The 21,305-nt window shown below is 50.8% G+C and overlaps 1 protein-coding gene across 1 annotated transcript in view; it reads right to left on the bottom strand.

The window, feature by feature from the left end:
* Positions 1–16,359, bottom strand: part of DGAT1 (diacylglycerol O-acyltransferase 1) — a 33,941-nt gene extending 17,582 nt beyond the window's left edge. The window contains exons 1-2 of the mRNA XM_081874478.1: positions 16,231–16,359; positions 5,842–5,929 (exon numbers count right to left, since the gene is read on the bottom strand). Coding sequence (XP_081730604.1) covers positions 5,842–5,929; positions 16,231–16,346 — 204 coding nt within the window. The 5' untranslated portion in view covers positions 16,347–16,359. The remainder of the gene's footprint in view (positions 1–5,841; positions 5,930–16,230) is intronic.
* Positions 16,360–21,305: the final 4,946 nt, after the last annotated feature.

The following is a 21,305-nucleotide window of genomic DNA, read 5'->3' as shown; positions in this document are numbered from 1 at the left end:
ATTTCTACATTTCCAGGTTTTTGTATTATTTTTTCCCCTTTACTTCCTAACTCATTTAATATTTCCAATATTAAATATTTTCCAATTTCCCAATATTAATATTTTCCAATTTTTTACTTTCTTCCGACTTCCTCAGATACGCATTCTGTTGTATTAGTAAGCCCCTAGGACTGCCTTGCTTCCGTCCCAGACCCCTTTCAGGTCAAACTCAAAATACTCTATTATTTTTACCTTCTTCTACTATTTCTTTGTTTAATCTCCATTCTGCAATGTCAGCTCACATCCTTATGGAAGTTCTCAATGTTCTACTGTTTTTATATTTTATTGGAAGCCATCCAGAGTGTCGGAAGGACAGGATAAAATTAATTAACTTAATATCATTATTTTGCGGTGGGATGGGCAGCAGGACAAGCCACGCCGTCTTGCCACATGCCTTCCAGCCCATGTGGGCGAGTTTCACCCTGAGCAGTTGCCACAGAGGAGGAGGACAAGGAAAGAGATGGAAAGATAGGGAGGCATGTTGCTAAACCACAAGCCTGCCTGCTTCCTGATTTCCCAATCGAGGGTGAGCAAGGTTAAGTCCCGGGAGCAAAGGCCGTGGGGAGCAAAGGTGGAAGGGACTCTGCAAGGGGGGGGGGGCCCTGCCCTGCCTCTTTCAACACCACCCTCCTGCTGCGCTCTTCAGCTCACCTCTCCTCCACTGGGGACAGATGGACCGAGGGGAGCTTAAACAACATCCGGGCTGCCTTGGAGGAAAAAGGGAGCATTTCTTCCACCCAGCCCACCCTTAACATGACATGCAGGGGAAGGAAGTCTTCTCCCCCCTGCCTAGCACCCCACAACAAGGAGGGGGCATAGCAGGAGGCCCACAAGCCGCAGTTTTCCCCTTAGGAAGTGTGGGAGGGTGGTACTTCAGCAAAGGGGGGCTTCAGGAAGAAGCTGGATAGGGATGGGGATGCACAGACGGCAGTTCAAAGAGCGGGGCCTTTTTGGGATTGGCCCCTGACATGCTGGCTCCAGCTGAACCCAAAGCAGAAAGGTTTGGGGGTTGAAACTGGAAAGCCCCCTACACAAAGAGGGTAAGTGGAGTTGCAGGGTGGGAGAGAAGAGACACTGAAAGCTAATTTTCCATAAACACCCCAGTCTGGAAGTTGAGCCTTTCCTGGAAGTATCACATAGCTTTCTATCCTGGCAGGGCAGGGCAGCCTCAGAGTGGAGCCCAGTGGCTAGCGGGGCCAGAGAGCGCTCTGGGGTACGTGCCAGCTGCTGCCATTGCCTCTCCTCGCCTGGGCAGCAGGTGCAGAGCCAGCCAAGCACCAAGGCCGCCCCCACCCAAGAGTGTTGGAGGAGTAGCATCAAAGCAAAAGAACAGACAGGCTGCCTGTCTTCCTTTTCAAGTCCTGCCTGCTCAGTTTCACAGACTAACTCCAGGCTTAGCCAATGCCTCTGTGCACCTTGGCAAGACCAGTTTCTGCTGGGGCTGCCCCTTACCCAGAGTGGCTGCGGCAACCCAGCCAGATGGGCAGGGCATAAATAATAAAATTATTAGCATCACTGTTATTATTAGAGGAACGTACTGGACCAGACTACCCCGTTTCCATCGCAACCCCAAGTGCTCCAGGCAGCCCACAAAGTCAGCATGAAGGCAGAGACATAATAATAATAATAATAATAATAATAATAATAATAATAATAATTTATTATTTATAACCCGCCCATCTGGCTGGGCTTCCCCAGCCACAATGGGCGGCTTCCCAAAAAATTATTAAAATACTGTACTACATCAAAAATTAAAAGCCTCCCTAAAGAGGGCCGTCTTCAGATGTCTTCTAAAAGTCTGGTAGTTGTTGTTCTCTTCGACATCTGGTGGGAGGGCGTTCCACAGGGAGGGCGCTACCACTGAGAAGGCCCTCTGCCTGGTTCCCTGTAACTTGGCTTCTCGCAATGAGGGAACCGCCAGAAGGCCCTTGGCGCTGGACCTCAGTGTCTGGGCAGAACGATGGGGGTGGAGACGCTCCTTCAGGTATACTGGACCGAGGCCATTTAGGGCTTTAAAGGTCAGCACCAACACTTTGAATTGTGCTCGGAAACGTACTGGGAGTCAATGTAGGTCTTTCAAGACTGGTGTTATGTGGTCTCGGCGGCCACTCCCAGTCACCAGTCTAGCTGCCGCATTCTGGATTAGTTGTAGTTTCCGGGTCACCTTCAAAGGTAGCCCCACGTAGAGCGCATTGCAGTAGTCCAAGCGGGAGATAACCAGAGCATGCACCACTCTGGCGAGGCAGTCCACAGGCAGATAGGGTCTCAGCCTACGTACCAGATGGAGCTGGTAAACAGCTGCCCTAGACACAGATTTGACCTGTGCCTCCATGGACAGCTGTGAGTCCAAAATGCTGAGGACAGAACCCTGAGGCACCCCACAAGTGAGAGCCCAGGGGTCTGAACACTCATCCCCCCCCCACCACTTTCTGAACACGGCCCAGGAGGAAGGAGCGGAACCACTGTAGGACAGTGCCCCCAGCTCCCAGCCCCTCAAGACGGTCCAGAAGGATGTTATGGTCGATGGTGTCAAACGCTGCTGAGAGATCCAGCAGAACTAGGAAGCAGCTCTCACCTTTGTCCCTAGCCCGCCGGAGATCATCAACCAGTGCGACCAAGGCAGTTTCAGTCCCATGATGAGGCCTGAATCCCGACTGGAAGGGATCCAAATGGTCCGCTTCTTCCAGGCGTGCCTGGAGTTCTTCAGCAACCACTCGCTCAATCACCTTTTTTTTTTTTTAAATAATTTTTATTAGGTTTTTACATTTTATAACAACACACACAAAAAGACCAAAACAAACAAGTACAATTTCATACCCTAATTTTCTTGACCCTCTTTCATTGACTTCCCCCCACCCCCTCTTCTTACATCCCAATTCCAATAATTAATTCAGCAAGTTCTTACCTAACCTCTTAAACATATTAATATTACTTTTAAAACTTAATTCTTTTTATTTGTCTATATTCAACTTATCCAATTCTCTTATAATCATTAATTTCTTTTTTTTTTTTTTAAGGTCGATCTAACTTCCCTTCCACAAATTTTTCCCTTTATTATATTGATTATAGGTCACATTAACCAAATAAGCAAATCGTAACATTTTAAAATTCTATTCTCTCCCCCCTCCCTGCCCCGGTTTCTGTCCCTTCCCAAATAAATGTCCAAAAAACAAACAAAAAATAGTTCTTAGTCCGGATTCCTCATGTCCGAGGCCTTTAATTCTCTGTTAGTCCCTCTCTGCCAATTATATTGGTAGTCCTTTTTGTTGATCCTGGGACCCCGAAGGAGTTCAGTCAGAGTCACATCAAAAAATCTTCCATCCAGAGTGTTTAAAAGTGGTTGCTGCGAAAGGTCGGCTACTTTTCCATACTCAAGAGGGAAGTCCCAATCGTGTTGCTTTATTCTTTTTGGTTTTAATGTTCCAAGTACTCCAGGGACTTCCCTCTTCTTCTTTCTCATCTTTCGCAGATTTGTAATCCAAAGGTCGTCTTGCTCATACTCTAACAGTGTGGACTCCTGATTGGTGTTTTCCACTTGTAGTGTCTGCACTCCTTCTTTCCTCTCTGTCAATTCCAAGAGCATCTCTTCCTGCTCAGCTGCAGGTTTTTTATCAGTCATATCCTTTATACATTCAGCAGAGTTGTTTGTTTTAGAATTCAAGGTCGTAAGTGCTTTGCTCATAGCCATACTCTGCTCTTGCAGGATTCCCACGAGAAAGAACATTTTCTCTATCTCCGCCAGTAATTTTCCCTCTGCAGCCATTGTAGTGTCACTGATTCCCCCTAGGGGGCTTTCAGTTACTTGGTAGTTCTTTTCCAACAATCTGTTACTTTGTTATTATCACTACTTTATTTCCAACCACCTCAGTTCAAATGTATCACCTTTAATTCAGAGAGTTATTAAATAACAAGATTCTTAACTTTGTCCACCCGTTTGACAGCTCCTTTGACAGCTGTCAAACTCCTTTCACTTTTTCCTCCGGCACACAAACAGTACACTCCCGGGTTTGGGGGGCGGGGATTACACACAAAGTTCCAAAGTTCCTCCCTTTCTCTCCAGCACAAAAACTTCTTCTATCAAATTTATGAAAACTTTTAAGTCAAAAAAAATAGTAGTCTTTCCGCCTTAATTCTCCGTTCCTTGCTTTAAATCGTCTGTAAGTAGAGGGGGTGCGGACTTCCTTTTAGCACATCCCCCGATCGTACCGAATTCAAAAGGTAAAATTTTTTAAAGTCCCGATTCCACTACTCACGGGTTATTTGTTATCCAGTCCGAATTTTGGGAAGAAAGTCAGCGCTCACCGGCCATGGCTCGCGGCTTCGCTCCACTGAAGTAGCGGTCTACTCTCAGCACCACGCCACTCTCCGTACCCTCTCCGTAGCCTTTAAAAAGGCTCTTCGTGGGTCGGGGAGGGCGCTTAAGGTGCCCACCGAGTCACCAAGTCCGCAGGCTTCCGCGCCTGCAGTTTCTGAGGGTCCCCGTGTCGCCGGCACGGCAAGACCCGTCTTCAGCAGAGCCGATTCCCTCCGGAGCTCGGAGGGAATCCGCCATTAACCAGATCGCGCTGACCCGGAAGTCCCCTCGCTCAATCACCTTGCCCAAGAATGGAAGATTTGAGACTGGGCATCCCTCAGGCATGTGTGTGTGTGCACGCCCCAGCACCTCATATTCACAGGTACACTGCCTCTGAACTTGGAGGCTCTCTTCGGATGGATGGAGCATGTCTCCACTGACTTGATTGCTTGATTAGCTGGAGAGTATCCACCCCCCATCGTTCCGCCCGGACAGCTCCGAGGGCCTTCTGGCGGTTCCCTCATTGCGAGAAGCGAGGTTACCGGGAACCAGATAGAGGGCCTTCTCAGTAGTGGCACCCGCCCTGTGGAAAGCCCTTCCTTCAGATGTGAAGGAAATAAGCAGCTATCTTATCTTTAAAGACATCTGAAGGCAGCCTTGTTTAGGGAAGTTTTTAATACTTTAATGCTGCATTGTTTTTAACACTCGATTGGAAGCCGCCCAGAGTGGCTGGGGAAACTCAGCCAGGTGGGCGGAATACAAATAAATTATTATTATTATTATTATTATTATTATTATTAAAGCTCAGACCCCATGCTAGCCAAGAGTTAAGCAGCCAGAAGAAGGAGGGTTATCTCGCCTCATGATTTGTTCAAGCATTTTGCCCAGGCTGATTAAGGCCTCCTCCCCCAGCAAAGGCACGCAGCTTCACTTCACTTTTTGCGAGAAGTGAGGATACAGGGAACCAGACAGAGGGCCTTCTCGGTGGTGGCGCCCACCCTGTGGAACGCCCTCCCTTCAGATGTCAAGGAAATAAGCAGCTATCCTATCTTTAAAAGACGTCTGACAGCAGCCCTGTTTAGGGAAGTTTTTAATAATTAATGCTGTATTGTTTTTAACACTCGATTGGAAGCCGCCCAGAGTGGCTGGGGAAACTCAGCCAGGTGGGTAGGGTATAAATAAAATTATTATTATTATTATTATTATTACCCCACGAGCCAGCATCCCGGGACCAGATTGCCGGCCTATCGACACCACAATATCCCTTCTGTGCCATCAGGGAAGGCCACAACGGCCTCCTTGCCCCTGGAGTGTGTCAGTCTGCCTGGCTCCTGGCCAGCTCCTCTGCAGGGAAGGGATCCGGGTGCCTCTATCTGGAGATTGGCAGCTGCTGCTGCCACCGCCGGGAGACTCAGGAGGGCAGAGGTGCAGCGAGAGACCTGGCACAGGGTGCCAAGCAGCCTCAAGGCAGGAGGGCAAGGGCAGAGGGGCAAACTCTTGCTACTCACCAGCATGACAACACACCAGTTCAATATACCCCGGTAGTTGCTGTAGCCACTGGCGGAGCTCAGCAGGGAATCCTGAAGTCTGTGGCATCTGGGAGGGAAGGAGGAAGAAAGGAAGGATGGAGAGGTTAGAGGAAGCAGGGGCAGAAGCAGGCCGGCCCTAGACGCAGGCAGGGAGAAGAGGTTAATGCACAGCCACATTCGCACCCCAAAGCACGCATGCCCAAAACCTTCTGTGGCTTCTCCCCAGTGCTGACTGGGGCGGATGGGAATTGGGAGTCAAAGCATCTGGGAGGAACCGGGGGTTTTGCAGAGGGGGGGCTGCTCCACAGGAGGCGGCGAGGGCCACCAACTTGGGAGGGCTTCAAAAGGAGGTTAGACCAGGTCATGGAGGAGAGGCTGTGGACCTCTCCTTCCTTGGAGGTTTTTCAGCAGAGGCTTGATTGCCACCTGTCATGGATGCTGCAGCTGAGATTCTTGCATCGCAGGGGGTTGCAATGTTCCAGAGCTGGGCGATATACCGTATTGGCCCGAATATAAGCCGCACCTTTAAAATTGGGGGGGGGGGGGAGAGAGAAAAAAAGACAATACCCGAATATAAGCCGCTCCCTCAAAATTCCGCAGGCACTCTCACCCATTCCATTTTACCGTATGTCTGTTTCAGAAGCGATATCGCAAAAGCCAATTTTTGTAAGGTCGCGAATTTAAGCCACAGTTTAACTTTTCACGGTCAGAATTTGGGGGAGAAAGTGAGGCTTATATTCAGGCCAATGCAGTATCATCCAAAAAACTGGTTTGAAGTCCATATCATGATATTGGTTGCATAATTTTTGACCTGGCAATATATCACAAATCATGATATGTGTGTGCAGAAATCACAAGGTGGGGGGGGGGACCATGAATGCCTCTACAGAGCTCCATCCTTATTTCAGACATTGTGAGATATTGTTGGAACACTTCTGTTTAAGAACGATTCGGTTTACGAACTCCGCCAAACCGGAAATAGTGTCCCGGTTTGAGAACTTAACCTCGGCCTAAGAACAGAATCCGAACGGTGGACTGGCACCAGGAGTAGGAGGTCTCATTAGGGAAAGTGTGCCTCAGTTTAAGAATGGTTTTGGTTTAAGAACGGACTTCCGGAACGGAAAAAGCTCCTAAACCAAGGTACCACTGTATATCACAATGCTTGGAAAGCAGGTGTTGCCCAGCCCTAGTGGCTTCCAACTCAGATTCTATGATTTGGCTCTCAATAACTATTATCCAGAGAAGCTGTGCTCTGCCCTCGCAGTCGCTGAGAACCTTGAGAGAGGAGGGGGCTCTTGTCCTTGGATCCTGCCTGAGGATTTCCCGTAGGGGCACCTGGTTGGCCACTGTGAGTTCAGGATCCTGGACAAAGAAGAAGAAGAAGAAGAAGGAGGAGGAGGAGGAGGAGGAGGAGGAGGAGAAGTAGTAGTTTTATTTATATCCCACCCTCCCTGGCCAGAGCCGGGCTCAGGGCAGCTACCATCAATAAAATTTCAATAAAAACGAACCGTATTTTTTGCCCTATAGGACGCACTTTTCCCCCTCCAAAAAATGAAGGGGAAATCTGTGTGCATCCTATGGGGCGAATGCAGGCTTTCGCTACAGCCTGGAGAGTGAGAGGGGTCGGTGCGCACCGACCCCTCTCGCTCTCCAGGCTTCAGGAAGCTCTCCACAAGCCTTGGGAGCGCGCGGGAGTTCCTGTCGGGAGTTCCCTGCATCTCGAAGCCTGGGTCGCGCTGCAAAGCGCGCCCCGGGCTTCGGTTCCCCGACCTGGTTTGGAGGCTGGCGGTGGGGAGAAGCGCCTCTTGGTGACCCCCTGGACCAGAGCACGCCAGGCACTCCTGTGTTCCACTGCCTCCCACAATTTGGTCAAACTCATGTCGGTAGCTTCGAGAACACCGTCCAACCATCTCGTGTCCATGGAGTTTTCTTGGCAGGGATACTGGAGTGGCTTGCCGGTTCCTACTCCAGGTGGATCACGTTTGGTCAAAACTCTCCACTATGACCTGTCCATCTTGGGTGCCCTGCTTGGCATAGTTCATAGCTTCTCTGAGTTATTCAAGCCCCTTTGCCGTGGCAAGGCAGTGATCCATGAAGGGGCCAAAGTCCATTATGGGGGCCTAATCTGGCGGTTGGCTTTATCCGGCCCCTGTTGCAGTTTAATTCCCAGGGCAAAATCGGGGGGGGGGGGGCCTCAACAACTTCAAACCTAAAAAAAGGTCAACAAATTGGTTGGCCCTTTGGTCGGCCCTCACAGCCCTTCACTTCATCAAACCTGGCCCTCTTTGAAAAAAGTTTGGACACCACTGAATTAGGTGCATGTGGCAAGAGGGATTCTTCCACATTCTCCAGCCCAACAATCTTCCATCCCCTCCACAAATCTGAGCCATTTCCCCTACTTGACCCCAGGGTGTTTCTTAATCCCAGGAATTAAGCCCCAAGCAAGGCGGTGTTGCTGGAGCATCCATCACAGCTCCTTAATCTGTTTGGATAAGCCTTTTATCTCGATCTCTTGGCTGAGCTGCAGGCCAGCCACCCACTGGGTACATTCCACCCAGAAAGGGAACCGACCTAGCAGGAGAAAACCACATTCTCCTAGGCAAGCTTCCACTTTTTTGATATGGGAAGCGTCACAAAGATAAGAGGTGACATGACAAATTTATAAAATTATTCATCACATGCAGTAGGGCTGGGCAATGTCTGGTTTTCAACATCATCAGCTAAACACTGTGATATACTGTACCGATATCTAAAATAAGGATGGAGCTACGCAGAGCCATGGGCTGGCTTCAGTTTTCCCCGCAACGTGATTTTTCCCGGCTCCTGCTCCTAGGATTCACTGCCAGGGGAGAAATGAGGCGAGTTAACAGGGACTGCAAGAGTGTACAGAACAGGCTTCCTCTACCTCGGCCCTCCAGATGTTTTTGGCCTACAACTCCCATGATCCCTAGCTAGCAGGACCAGTGGTCAGGGATGATGGGAATTGTAGTCTCAAAACATCTGGAGGGCTGAGGTTGAGGAAGCCTGGTCTAGAAGCATTGGCTTGCTTCATGGTTGTGATTTCTGCATAGCGTGCATGCACACACACTCTCTTGTGAAATATCACCAGGTCAACAATTATGAAACCGACTTCAACCCGGTATTGGGCATTACGTCGATATATTGCTGAGGCCTCTATTTAGTTGTGTCCGACTCTTGGAGAAATTAGACACATAAATGTTTCATGCAATGCAGTTAAACTCTGGAACTCCCTTACGCAGGAGGCAGGGGTGGCGTTAAAAGACAGGACGAATTCATGGAGGAGGAGAGAGCTATGGATGGCTGTGGGAATGGTAGGAAGGTAGGAGAGGATACCAGACTGCTCTAGGAATACATCCCCCCTTGCTCCTGGCCATGATGGAAATGCTTCTGAATGCCAGTTTCTGGAAACCACAGGAGAGAAGAAGGATCTTGTGTTTGAATCCTCCTTGCAGGCTTCCAACTAGGGCATCTGGTTGGCCACTGTGAGAACAGAAGGCTGGCCTAGATCGGCTCCCATTGGCTTGATCTAGCAGGCCCTCCTTATGTCCTTATGGATCACTGCTCATTCCAAACACCCCTTCAAGATTAGGGAAGTTGCCCACAAGTGAACAGCTCATAAAAGCAGATCAGTGCCTCAATGACTGCCTCAGACACACACATACCGTGGTGGCAGCTTAGACGAAGTTCTCCAAGGGCCGAAATATTGTGAGGAACCTGGTGTTCTATTCACCTGCACATTTTTCAAGTTCATGCCCCAGAGCTGCTGGTCCCAAAAAAGCTTATGAGTCACTAGAAATAGTGCAGTCATAAAAAGGTAAAGGTAGCCCTGAGGACGTGGGTGGCGCTGTGGGTTAAACCACAGAGCCCAGGACTTGCTGATCAGAAGGTTGGCATTTCGAATTCCCACAACGGGGTGAGCTCCCATTGCTCTGTCCCAGCTCCTGCCAACCTAGCAGTTCGAAAGCACATCAAAGTGCAAGTAGATAAATAGGTACCGCTCCTATGGGAAGGTAAACAGCGTTTCCATGCGCTGCTCTTGATCGCCAGAAGCGGCTTAGTCATGCTGGCCACATGACCCGGAAGCTGTACGCTGGTTTCCTCGGCCAATAAAGCGAGATGAGCGCCACAACCCCAGAGTCGGCCACGACGGGACCTAATGGTCAGGGGTCCCTTTACCTTTACCTTTACCCCTGACCTTAGGTCCAGCCGTGCCTGACTCTGGGGTTGCGGCGCTCATCTCACTTTGCTGGCCGAGGGAGCCGGCGTACAGCTTCTGGGTCATGAGGCCAGCATGACTAACCTGCTTCGGGCAACCAGAGCAGCGCACGGAAACGCCGTTTACCTTCCCGCCAGAGCGGTACCTAGTTATCTACTTGCACTTTGACATGCTTTTGAACTGCTAGGTGGGCAGGAGCAGGGACTGAGGAATGGGAGTTCACCCCGTCAAGGGGATTCGAACCACCGACCTTCTGATCAGCAAGGCCTAGGCTCTGTGCTTTAGACCACAGCGCCACCCACATCCCAGTAAAGTCATACCTCAGGATAAATACGCTTCAGGCTAAGTATTTTCGGGTTGCGCTCTGCAGCAACCCAGAAGTAACAGAGCACGTTACTTCCGGGTTTCGCCGCTTGCGCATGCGCAGATGGTCAAAATGACGTCACACGCATGCACGGAAGCGGCAAAACGCGACCGACGCAGACGCACTGTTGCGTCTTCTGTTCAGGATGCGAACGGGGCTCCGGAACAGATCCCATTTGCATCCCAAACTGTATTAAAAACCCAAATGTCTCAAAATACCACCTTCCGCTTTTAGGAGCTGTGATGCTGGAACTGCAACACAGAGCCCAAGAGCCCAGCAAGAAGGGGGCTGAGTTCAAAGGGTTCCCCTCCCCCCCCAAAAAAAACAACGCCGACAACGGAGCATTTCTGGGTCAGCCATGCTCCGTGGCAGCTCAGCTCAGATTCCTTGTGCCCTTTGAGCAGAGACGCAGGAGACCAGCCTCCTGCTGCTACCTCAATCGAAGAGCTTCTCTCCGCCCCACAATAGTCCTTGCTCCTTCCGGCTTTGCAGCAGCCACACCGTTTGATGCTCTTTTGATCAGGCCGCTGAACCAAGTGTCTCCCAGCCAGACTACAACTGCCAGCCTCCCCAGGGAGGAGGCACAAAAGCCATTCTTGCCCAAGAGTCGCCTTAAGCATCTGCAGGGGGAGGCAGAGACCCCTCCGTGGGAAAAGGCCTTTGCCCAAATCCTTGCAAGGCTGCTGCCAGGGAAAGCCTTACAGCAGGGGTCAGCAACATTTTTCAGCAGGGGGCCGGTCCACTGTCCCTCGGACCATGTGGTGGACCGGACTATATTTTGGGGGGGGAAATATGAACCAATTCCTATGCCCCACAAATAACCCAGAGATGCATTTTAAATAAAAGCACACATTCTACTCATGTAAAAACACGCTGATTCCCGGACCGTCCGTGGGCCAGATTTAGAAGGCGATTGGGCCGGATACGGCCCCTGGGCCTTAGGTTGCCTACCACTGCCATACAGAGATAGAGGGACAAACGGTCCACAATCCCAGGCTGGGAGTAGAATAATAATAATAATAATATAATTATTTATTATTTATACCCAGCCCAACTGGCTGGGCTTTCCCAGCCACTCTGGGCGGTTTCCAACAAAGTATTAAAATACAATAACCTACTAAACATTAAAAGCTTCCCTGAACAGGGCTGCCTTCAGATGTCTTCTAAAAGTCGGGTACTTGTTCTTCTCTTTGACACCTGGTGGGAGGGCGTTCCACTGGGAAGGCACCACCACCGAGAAGGCCCTCTGCCTGGTTCCCTGTAACTTGGCTTCTCGCAGTCAGGGAACTGCCAGAAGGCCCTCGGCAGTGAACCTCAGTATCTGGGTAGAACGAAGGGGGTGGAGACGCTCCTTCAGGTATACTGGACCGAGGAAGACTCATTTGTTGCTCAGCTGTGGGCTCCCTAGGAATCCTGGTGCCATAAGCCGCTGCTTATCTGCCACAGCTGGAGAGCCAGTTGTCCCCAGCCTGGCCACCTCCACGTCTCCTTCCAAGGCAGCTTTTGGCAAGCGGGGGAGTGAGGCACCTAATCCAGTCCAAGGATCTGCTCCACCCCAGCACTGAGCCCCAGGCAAGGAGACCAAGGTGTCGCCATTTCAATAAAACAGGGCTGGCAAACAGGACAGAGAGTGCCTGCCACCTCTGTTTGCAAAACAGGCGAGGCACAAGCTGGTGAGACCTGCTGCCAGGTATCTTTTGTCCAGATTCTTAGACAGGTAGAGCAACCAGTTGAGGTGACTCAAAAGACAGGCAGGATCCAAAGTTGTGGAGTAGGTCAGTTTACCCGAAACAATGCTGTATGGCAGGGAACAGACTCTCACAAAAGGTGGTGGAATCTCCTTCCTTGGAGGTTTTTATGCAAGTTGGGTGGCCTCCTGTGGCGTACGACCTAGCTGAGATTCCTGCATTGCAAGGGGGCTGGTCTAGATGGCTCTCAGGATCTCTTCCAACACTACAATTCTATGGTTCTAATCGCCTTCCACTGGTAGGTTGCGACCCACTCCTGGGTCACATCCTTGCCAAAGGAGCCTAGTCCCCACCCTGGCACTGCAATGTCAGCTAGGTTTAACATGCACAGGATCACTAGGGACTAGTAACTCAGGTCTTGGAGAGGCTCCTTTCTATGAAACAGAATGCTTCTTGGCATTTAATAGTCCAGAAGCAGCTCCATTTTGGCACAAATCATATGGCTCAAAATATGCAATGTCTAACTACCCTCTTCCTCCACCCACAACTAGAGCCACTGTTTAGTTATGACCATTTCCCTCCGCGGCAGTAAAGGCAGTGCAAAGAAGGCTCCTTGGAATACCTCCATCCAGGTACCCACAAGGTCTACACCTGCTTTGTAGTAGCAAAACTGCTGTATCCCACATATTCAGGACGCATGCACACCCCAGACCACTTTTGTGGTTTTGGAGCAATTTGCATTGCAAGTCCTAGACGGAGTCTGCATCCTTTGTACCCCATCCCAGGCGAGTCAGGTGCAGAGCCTCAGAGGCAGCCCTCCTCTGCAAGCATACCAACAGGCACCTGAAGCTGCTGAGAGGCGACCCGGAGATTTGGGATGAAGGACAATCAATATGCAGGTGCTACCTAAAACCGCTTGCTCTTTTCATGCAGTTCCAGTGAAGGAGCAGAAGTGCTGGTTCAGCACAAGGGACTGGCTGTGTAATGACACACATTCCAGAGAAAACAGAAGTACCTGGACAGGTAGTCCAAGACAACAGTATTCAGGTGCTAAATGGGTTTTTGCTGGATGCACACTTTGCTTTGGGGTTTCCCAGCTGCTCCGGCTACAACCTCACCCAGACAGATGTTCTGGGCTGACTGTTACCCTGGTCTGATGCCCCCTCCAGTGTTTCAGACCGTAACTCACATCAGCCCCAGTCAGCAAAGCCAGGAGTCAGGTCCCAAGGCAAGATGAGAAGGGCCAGCCCTGTCACCTTTGGGAACCCTCTGATGCTCTTGGAAGAAGGGAGGGGGGCAAGAATGAGATGCACTTGCCCCACCAAAAGCCCTCCATGGCCCAAGGGCACCTGGCTCCCCCGCCCATCTTCACAGGGGAACGGACAACGTCATAGCTATCTGCAAATATACCACCAGGGACTGCTCAGCCTCTCTGCATCTACTGGGTTCTTCCTCCTGCAATCCCAATTTAACACCTAAAAGGTAAAGGGACCCCTGACCATTAGGTCCAGTCGCGGACGACTCTGGGGTTGCAACGCTCCTCTCGCTTTATTGGCCAAGGGAGCCGACATACAGCTTCCGGGTCATGTGGCCAGCATGACTAAGCCACTTCTGGCGAACCAGAGCAGCGCACGGAAACACCGTTTACCTTCCCACCGGAGTGGTACCTATTTATCTACTTGCATGTTGATGTGCTTTCGAACTGCTAGGTGGGCAGGAGCAGGGACCGAGCAACAGGAGCTCACCCCGTCACGGGTATTCAAACCACCGACCTTCTGATCGGCAAATCCTAGGCTTTGTGGTTTAAGCCACAGCGCCACCCATGTCCCTTAATTTAACACCTAACTCAAACCAAATATTATTCTACACCATCAGCAAGAGCCCCAAAGTGGAAGGTTGATGCGAAGGAATCTGCCTGCATCAAGCCCTCCCAACACCTGAGCCTTCCTAAGTCAACATGGGGGCTTTGCTGAGAGTTGGGGGGGGGGAGGCTTTTGCAGAGATCCTGCCTGCCTCTATTTACAAGGCCAGAAAAGACTGTAGCTCAAGGAGAAATGTCCATTTTAGGAGGCAAACCCAGCCACCCTCATTCCTCCTAGCTCTTGATAGAGCAAGTCTAGGAGATGGGCAACATTTGGGAAAAGAAGGCAGTGGCGGGTGGGGGCCACATTTGACCAGCCAGTCTGTGGGGCCTCACTTCTCTGTCCCCCCCCCTCCCCAGTTTCGACAGGGTTTTGGGATTTCCCCGGGGCCATGGCCAAGAACTCCTTGTGACAGTCGGTTTGCACCTCCAGGGAGCTCGTTTGCAGCTGCAGGGAACATACAGAGACACTCAAAGTGTATGTGAAATCCGAGGGTGAGTCACGCAGGATAGGCAGCCTGGCCATGGGGGGGGGGGAGGCAGAAGGGGAAGAAAAGCAGCCAAGAACAGGGTCAGAAGTCGAACCCAAGCGGGGATGGTGACAGGAGCCACACCCTGCTCACTGCTCCTCTTTATTGCCCTGCTTTGCCCCTTGAGAAGACTCCGGCTACTTTATTGGGGGCAGGGAGCACAAGGAGGGGGAAGCGGGGGGGGGGGTGGTCCCGACTCTGCTCAGAGCTTACCCAGGGCGTGAAATGGGTGCCCCAGAGCCATCATCTTAGCAACCCGTTTCTAGCCCAAACTAGATGTTGGGGGAGAAGGGGGGTAGAACAGGGGTGAGCAAACTTTTTCAGCAGGGGGCCGGTCCTCTGTCCCTCAGATCTTGTTGGGGGCCGGACTATATTTTGAAGAAAATGAATAAATTCCTTATGCCCCACAAATAACCCAGAGATGCATTTTAAATAAAAGGGCACATTCTACTCATGTAAAAACACGCTGATTCCCGAACCATCCGCAGGCCGGATTGAGAAGCCAATTGGGCCAGATCCGCCCCCCCCCCCCGGTCTTAGTTTGCCTACCCATGGGGTGGAATCACATAAGCCGCCCCCCAAGTTTTTCCTACCCCGTTTCCCCCAAAATAAGAGCGTCTGATATTAATTTTTACTCCCAAAGATGCGCTAGGTCTTATTTTAGGGGATGTCTTATTTTTCCATGAAAAATACCGTACACATTTATTGTTGAAACCGTGTTTAGGGATGCTTTTAATGTTTGATGTATCATAGTATTTTAATATTCTTTTGGAAGCCGCCCAGAGTGGCTGGGGAGGCCCAGCCAGATGCGCGGGGTATAAATAAATTATTATTATTATTAAAAGAAAGGAAATTTATTACCTGTGTACGGTACAACGCCTTCCAATAGCTTCGGGGGCCTTATATTCCAGAGTTGCCTTATTATTGGGGAGGCGTTATATTTGGGGGAGGCCTTATATTACAGCCAGAGGCAAAACTGGAAGTAAGTCTTATTTTCGGGGGATGTCTTCCTTTCGGGGAAATGGGGTACCTCTTCCGCAAGGTAGTGCAAAGGGAGGAGGGACCCCCCAAACCTCCCCGCGTGCCTGGCAACAGGTGAGTCCCTCCGCCTCCCCCCCCACAGGTAAGGGCTGCTCTGGGGGTCCCGGGCGTGGGGGACCCCGTCGAGGCCCCCGCTTTCTTCCGCCTCCCCCCAAAGAGGAGGGGCAGCAGCGACCCCCGCACCCCTGGGTGGGGGGGCGGTGTCCTTTCTGCCCTCAGAGCCCCCCAAGACGGTCGGGGAGACGGGGGGGGGGAGCTGAAGACCCCACTGCCCCCGGGGGGTCCCGCCCCGTCCAAAGGGCAGCCTCCTCCTCCCCCCCCCCGCCCAACGCAGGTAAGGGCCGCTCTGGGGGTCCCGGGCGTGGGGGACCCCGTCGAGCCCCCCACTTTCTTCCGCCCCCCCAAAGAGGAGGGGCAGCAGCGCCCCCCGCGACCCCCCAGCGCCCCTGGGTGGGTGGGGGGCGGTGTCCTTGCTGCCCTTCAGAGCCCCCCAAGAGGAATGGGGAGACGGGGGGGTCACTGGGGCGGAGGGCAGCCTCCTCCTCCCCCCCCCCGCGCCCCCTCCCCCCCACCTGAATGGGGGGGGCCTTCTTGAGGGGAGGGGGGTTTCCCGTCAGGGCGGCGGTTCTGAGGGGCGCCGAGTTTACCTGAAGTCTCCGCCCTCGGGGGGGTGGGCGGCGTCTCCGGCGCCCCTCCGCTCGCCGCCCCCTCCCGCCGGCGCCCCCGCCGCTCGCCGCCCCGCCGCCGCTCCCCGCTCGCCCATCCCGCCGCTCGGCTCCTCCGGCGCGTCCCCGCGCCCCGCCCCCATGACCTCGCCGGCCAAAACTTCGCCTCGCGGACGCCGTCCACCCCGCGCGGAGCACCACGGGAAGTGTAGTCGCGGGCCGGGGCGCCGCCGGGCGGAGGAGAGCCGAGGGAAAGGAGGGGCCTTTTGTACTCCGGCGCCGCGCCCCGAGCATGCTGGGAGGCGCCGCCGGATTGGAGGGGGGCCGCGGGGGCTGCCGGGAGGAGTAGTTCTCGGGGGAGGCGGCCGCTCGCAGGTTAACCCTTTCGGGGCGTCCCTGCTGGAAGTTGCGCCAAGGCTGATAATTCTATTACTGTTGTTACATACATACCGGTACATACATACATACATACATATATATATATATATATATATATATATATATATATGTGTGTATGTGTGTGTGTGTGTATGTGTGTGTATATATATATATATATATATGTGTGTATGTGTGTGTGTGTGTATGTGTGTGTATATATATATATATATATATGTGTATGTGTGTGTGTGTGTATGTGTGTGTATATATATATATATATATATATGTGTGTGTGTGTGTGCTGTCCAGTGGCAGCTTAGAGACCAACTGAGTTTGTTCTTGGTATAAGCTCTCGTGTGCATGCACACTTCTTCAGATACATGTTTAGGGAAGTTTTTAATGACTCATGTTTTAATATATTTTTTTATTTTTTGCTGGAAGCCGCCCCGAGTGGCTGGGAAAACCCAGCCAAATGGGCAGGGTATAAATAATAAAAAATTAGTATTAGTATTAGAGACATCACCTTGCCAACAAAGGCCGGTATAGTTCAACCCATGGTTTTCCCAGTAGTGATGTATGGAAGTGAGAGCTGGACCATCAAGAAGGCTGATCGCCGAAGAATGGATGCTTTTGGATTCTGGTGCTGGAGGAGACTCTTGAGAGTCCCATGGACTGCAAGAAGATCCATCCTCTCCGTTCTGAAGGAAATCAGCCCTGAGTGCTCCCTGGAAGGACAGATCCTGAAGCTGAGGCTCCAAGACTTTGGCCACCTCATGAGAAGAGAAGACTCCCTGGAGAAGACCCTGATGCCTGGAAAGATGGAGGGCACAAGGAGAAGGGGACGCCAGAGGACGAGATGGTGGGACAGTGTTCTCGAAGCTATGAACATGAGGGAGGCAGTGGAAGACAGGAGGGCCTGGCGTGCTCTGGTCCAAGGGGTCACGAAGAGTCGGACAACACTAAACGACTAAAGAACAACAATTCCTACCTTGCCTTTTCTCCAAAGAGCTCAGGGTGGTTGCTCACTTCTCCCCATCTCAATTTTTATCCTCACATCAACTCTTTGAAGTAGTATTGGCTGAGAGAGGCAGTGTCTGGTCCCCAAAGTCACCCTGTGAGCTTCATGGCTGAGAGGTGATTTGAACTCAAACCCACTGAGGTCATTATGGATGAGTCAAAGTGACTCGGATCCACTGATTTAAACTGGTCTACTATTAGGATGAGTAAAGTTGGGTACAACTTACAAAAAATTGGTCTAATTTGAAATATTTAAAATAGGTTTTTTAATGAATAAATAAATGTATAAATAAACATACACACTTACATTCCTTATCACATCCCCATCAAGAGTTGCAACACTTTGCAATTTTGCAAACTCCTTTGCGAAACAATTACGTAGTATATCTCAGCAAGCTCTGTTGCAGTTCCAACTTAGCTATAATTTGGGATCTGCCCATAACATTTGTTAGGCAAGTTGCTTGGCCAGTGGTTGATGTTCCACATAGATGGATGCCTGGATAATTTTTTCCATAAGGCTTTTAAATGGAAGAGGCCTTTGGACCCTGGAACAGGGCACCCTTTACACCCACCGGCACATCTCAGCTCAGGAGAATAATGTGTAAACTCTGTGTGAGACAGGAGAGAGTCTGAAAGGATCTTGAGGTACCAATGAAACATAGGAGAGGCCTTATCCTGAGTCAGACTTTTGCTCCATCTAGCTCAGTATTGTCTACACCAGTCTACACCAGGCTTCCTCAACCTCAGCCCTCCAGATGTTTGGAGACTACAATTCCTATCATCCCAGACCACTGGTCCTGCTAGCTAGGGATCATGGGAGTTGTAGGGCCGGGGTTGAGGAAGCCTGGTCTACACTAGCTAGCTCTCCAGGGATCAAGCAGAGGTCTCTCCCATCTGGCTGGGTTTCTCCAGCCATTCTGCGTGGCTTCCAACAAAGATTAAAAATACATTAAAATGTCATACATTAAAAACTTCCCTGAACAGGGCTGCCTTCAGATATCTTCTAAATGTCAGGTAGTTGTTTATCTCTTTGACATCTGGTGGGAGGGGGTTCCACAGGGCGGGTGCCACCACCGAGAAGGCCTTCTGCCTGGTTCCCTGTGTGATAGGAATTTAATGGTCTTAGATATATGGTAATGTTCATAAGTGTACCAACCAAGCACATACATAGATCAGCACAGGAAGGCCAACCTGGAACCATTTTGATTCCCAAATGTTTTCTCTGCAAGGTCAAACTGGAAAAGTCTCCCCATTGACTTTTCCTTCACAAATCCTGTCTTAAGGGCACATTTAAGATATGAATAGGGTGTGAGCCTGTGACTTGGCCCAGGCACTAAGTATTTATCATTACAAAAGACTGGCCAGGCTCCCAATCAAGTAACCTGCCAGACAATCCAATCAAGTAACCTGCCAGACAGGAGATAAACAAGGACAGGAGAAAAACAACATTCAAATTTTCTGTTTTAGACCGCCTTTTCTGTGATGTAGGTGTGATGTATCTGAGGGGTGGTCTTAGGTTACACCCCTTCTGTGATGTATGTATGGTGTTTCTGGGGGTGGTCTTGATCTACAGGGTGGCAATTTCAAAAGTCTTTATAAGGCCTTGCACACCATTTTTCTGGGTCCCTTCTCTCTCCTGCAAGTGAGGGGAGCACCCTGTTGCAACAGATCAATAAAGGCCAAGCCTACAGGCTGCTGTTTTGCTCCAACTTATGCTGGTTGGTGTCTTTGTTTTTTGTCCAAGGGAGCCCTCGGATTTTCCCGTTAACATCTGTGGCTTTGCTTCTTGCAATGAGGGAACCGCCAGAAGGCCCTCGGCGCTCAGCGCTCAGCGTCCGGGCAGAACAATGGGGGTGGACACGCTCCTTCAGATATACTGGGCTGAGCCTGTTTAGGGCTTTAAAGGTCAACACCAACACTTTGAATTGTGCTCTGAAACATACTGGGAGCCAATGTAGATCTTTCAAGACCGGTGTTATATGGTCTCGGCGGCTGCCCCCAGTCTAGCTGCAGCATTCTGGATTATTTGCAGTTTCCGGGTCACTTTGAAAGGTAGTCCCACGTAAAGCGCATTGCAGTAGTCCAAACAGGAGATAACCAGAGCATGCACCACTCTGGCAAGACAGTCCGCAGGCAGGGAGGGTCTCATCCTGCATACCAGATGGAGCTGATAAGCAGCTGCCCTGGACACAGAATTGAGCTGCGCCTCCATGGACAGCTGTGAGTCCAAAATGACTCCCGGGCTGCACACCTGGTCCTTCAGGGGCACAGTTGCCCTATTCAGGACCAGGGAGTCCTCCATACCTTCCCGCCTCCTGTCCCCCCCAAACAGTACAGTGGTACCTCGGGTTACATACGCTTCAGGTTACATATGCTTCAGGTTACAGACTCTGCTAACCCAGAAATATTACCTCGGGTTAAGAACTTTGCTTCAGGATGAGAACAGAAATTGTGCTCCAGCGGCGCAGCAGCAACAGGAGGCCCCATTAGCTAAAGTGGTGCTTCAGGTTAAGAACAGTTTCAGGTTAAGAACGGACCTCCGTAACAAATTAAGTACTTAACCCAAGGTACCACTGTACTTCTGTCTTGTTAGGATTCAACCTCATTCAGTCTCATTCAGTTCAATGGGACTAAAGGCACAAGCCTATGTCTACTCAGAAGTAAGTCCTATTGGGTTCTATGGGGCTTACTCCCAGGTAAGTGGGATTAAGATTGCAAACTTACTCCCAAGGATGTGTGCATAGGCGAATAGTAGCTTTAAAGGCACAGGAGCCTTGCCCCAGAGGAGTGGGGGCCCTGCTGCCTTAACGAAACCCATGAAGAAATAGTTCAATTTCCTCTCCCCAGCTCCAGTGAGGAAGCTGAGTGCAGTTGCAAAGAAGGAAAGGAAGGACAACTAACTGTGTGTTAATTTTCTGCATGACTGCAAACTCAAAAAAATCCTTTGTCATCATAGTTGGGGGGGGGGAGGAAATGAGAATGGCTGGGATCTGGTGTTATGGGTGGGGAAGTCCACAAGCAGATAAAACAGGCAAGTTTTCAAGAAGCTGAGTGCATCTGAACTTTTGAGGAATGGTGGTCGTTGCTCAAGAGTCAATTTGCAGAAACTGGCTTGTAACCTGTATGAGGCAAATTAGACCTGAAGAAAGAGACAATGCACATACTTATGTACACCAAGAGAATCTTCAGTAACAATTATATAGACAAAAAAATAACTGGAGGGGTGGGGGAAGCAGGTGAATGCGGGTGGCCATCTCAACGTCATGTCCTTAAAGGGGAATTATGCCAATTAAGATCAAACACAACTGCCTTGCCGTGGCGAAGGGGCTTGAATAACTCAGAGAAGCTATGAGCTCTGCTGTGCAGGGCCACCCAAGATGGACAGGTCATAGTGGAGAGTTTTGACCAAACGTGATCCACCTGGAGCAGGAACCGGCAAGCCACTCCAGTATCCCTGCCAAGAAAACTCCATGGACAAAGAGGAGAAGGGGAGGACAGAGGATGAGATGGTGGGACAGTGTTCTCGAAGCTACCAGCATGAGTTTGACCAAACTGCGGGAGGCAGTGGAAGACAGGAGGGCCTGGCGTGCTCTGGTCCAGGGGGTCACGAAGAGGCGGACACCACTAAACGACTCAACAACAACTTGCCTTTCCCTGACTTC

This window comes from Podarcis erhardii (assembly GCF_964252035.2).
Source record: "Podarcis erhardii genome assembly, chromosome: 8".
In the NCBI taxonomy this organism is placed as follows: domain Eukaryota; kingdom Metazoa; phylum Chordata; class Lepidosauria; order Squamata; family Lacertidae; genus Podarcis; species Podarcis erhardii.
This window is presented reverse-complemented; position numbering and strand designations above follow the sequence as displayed.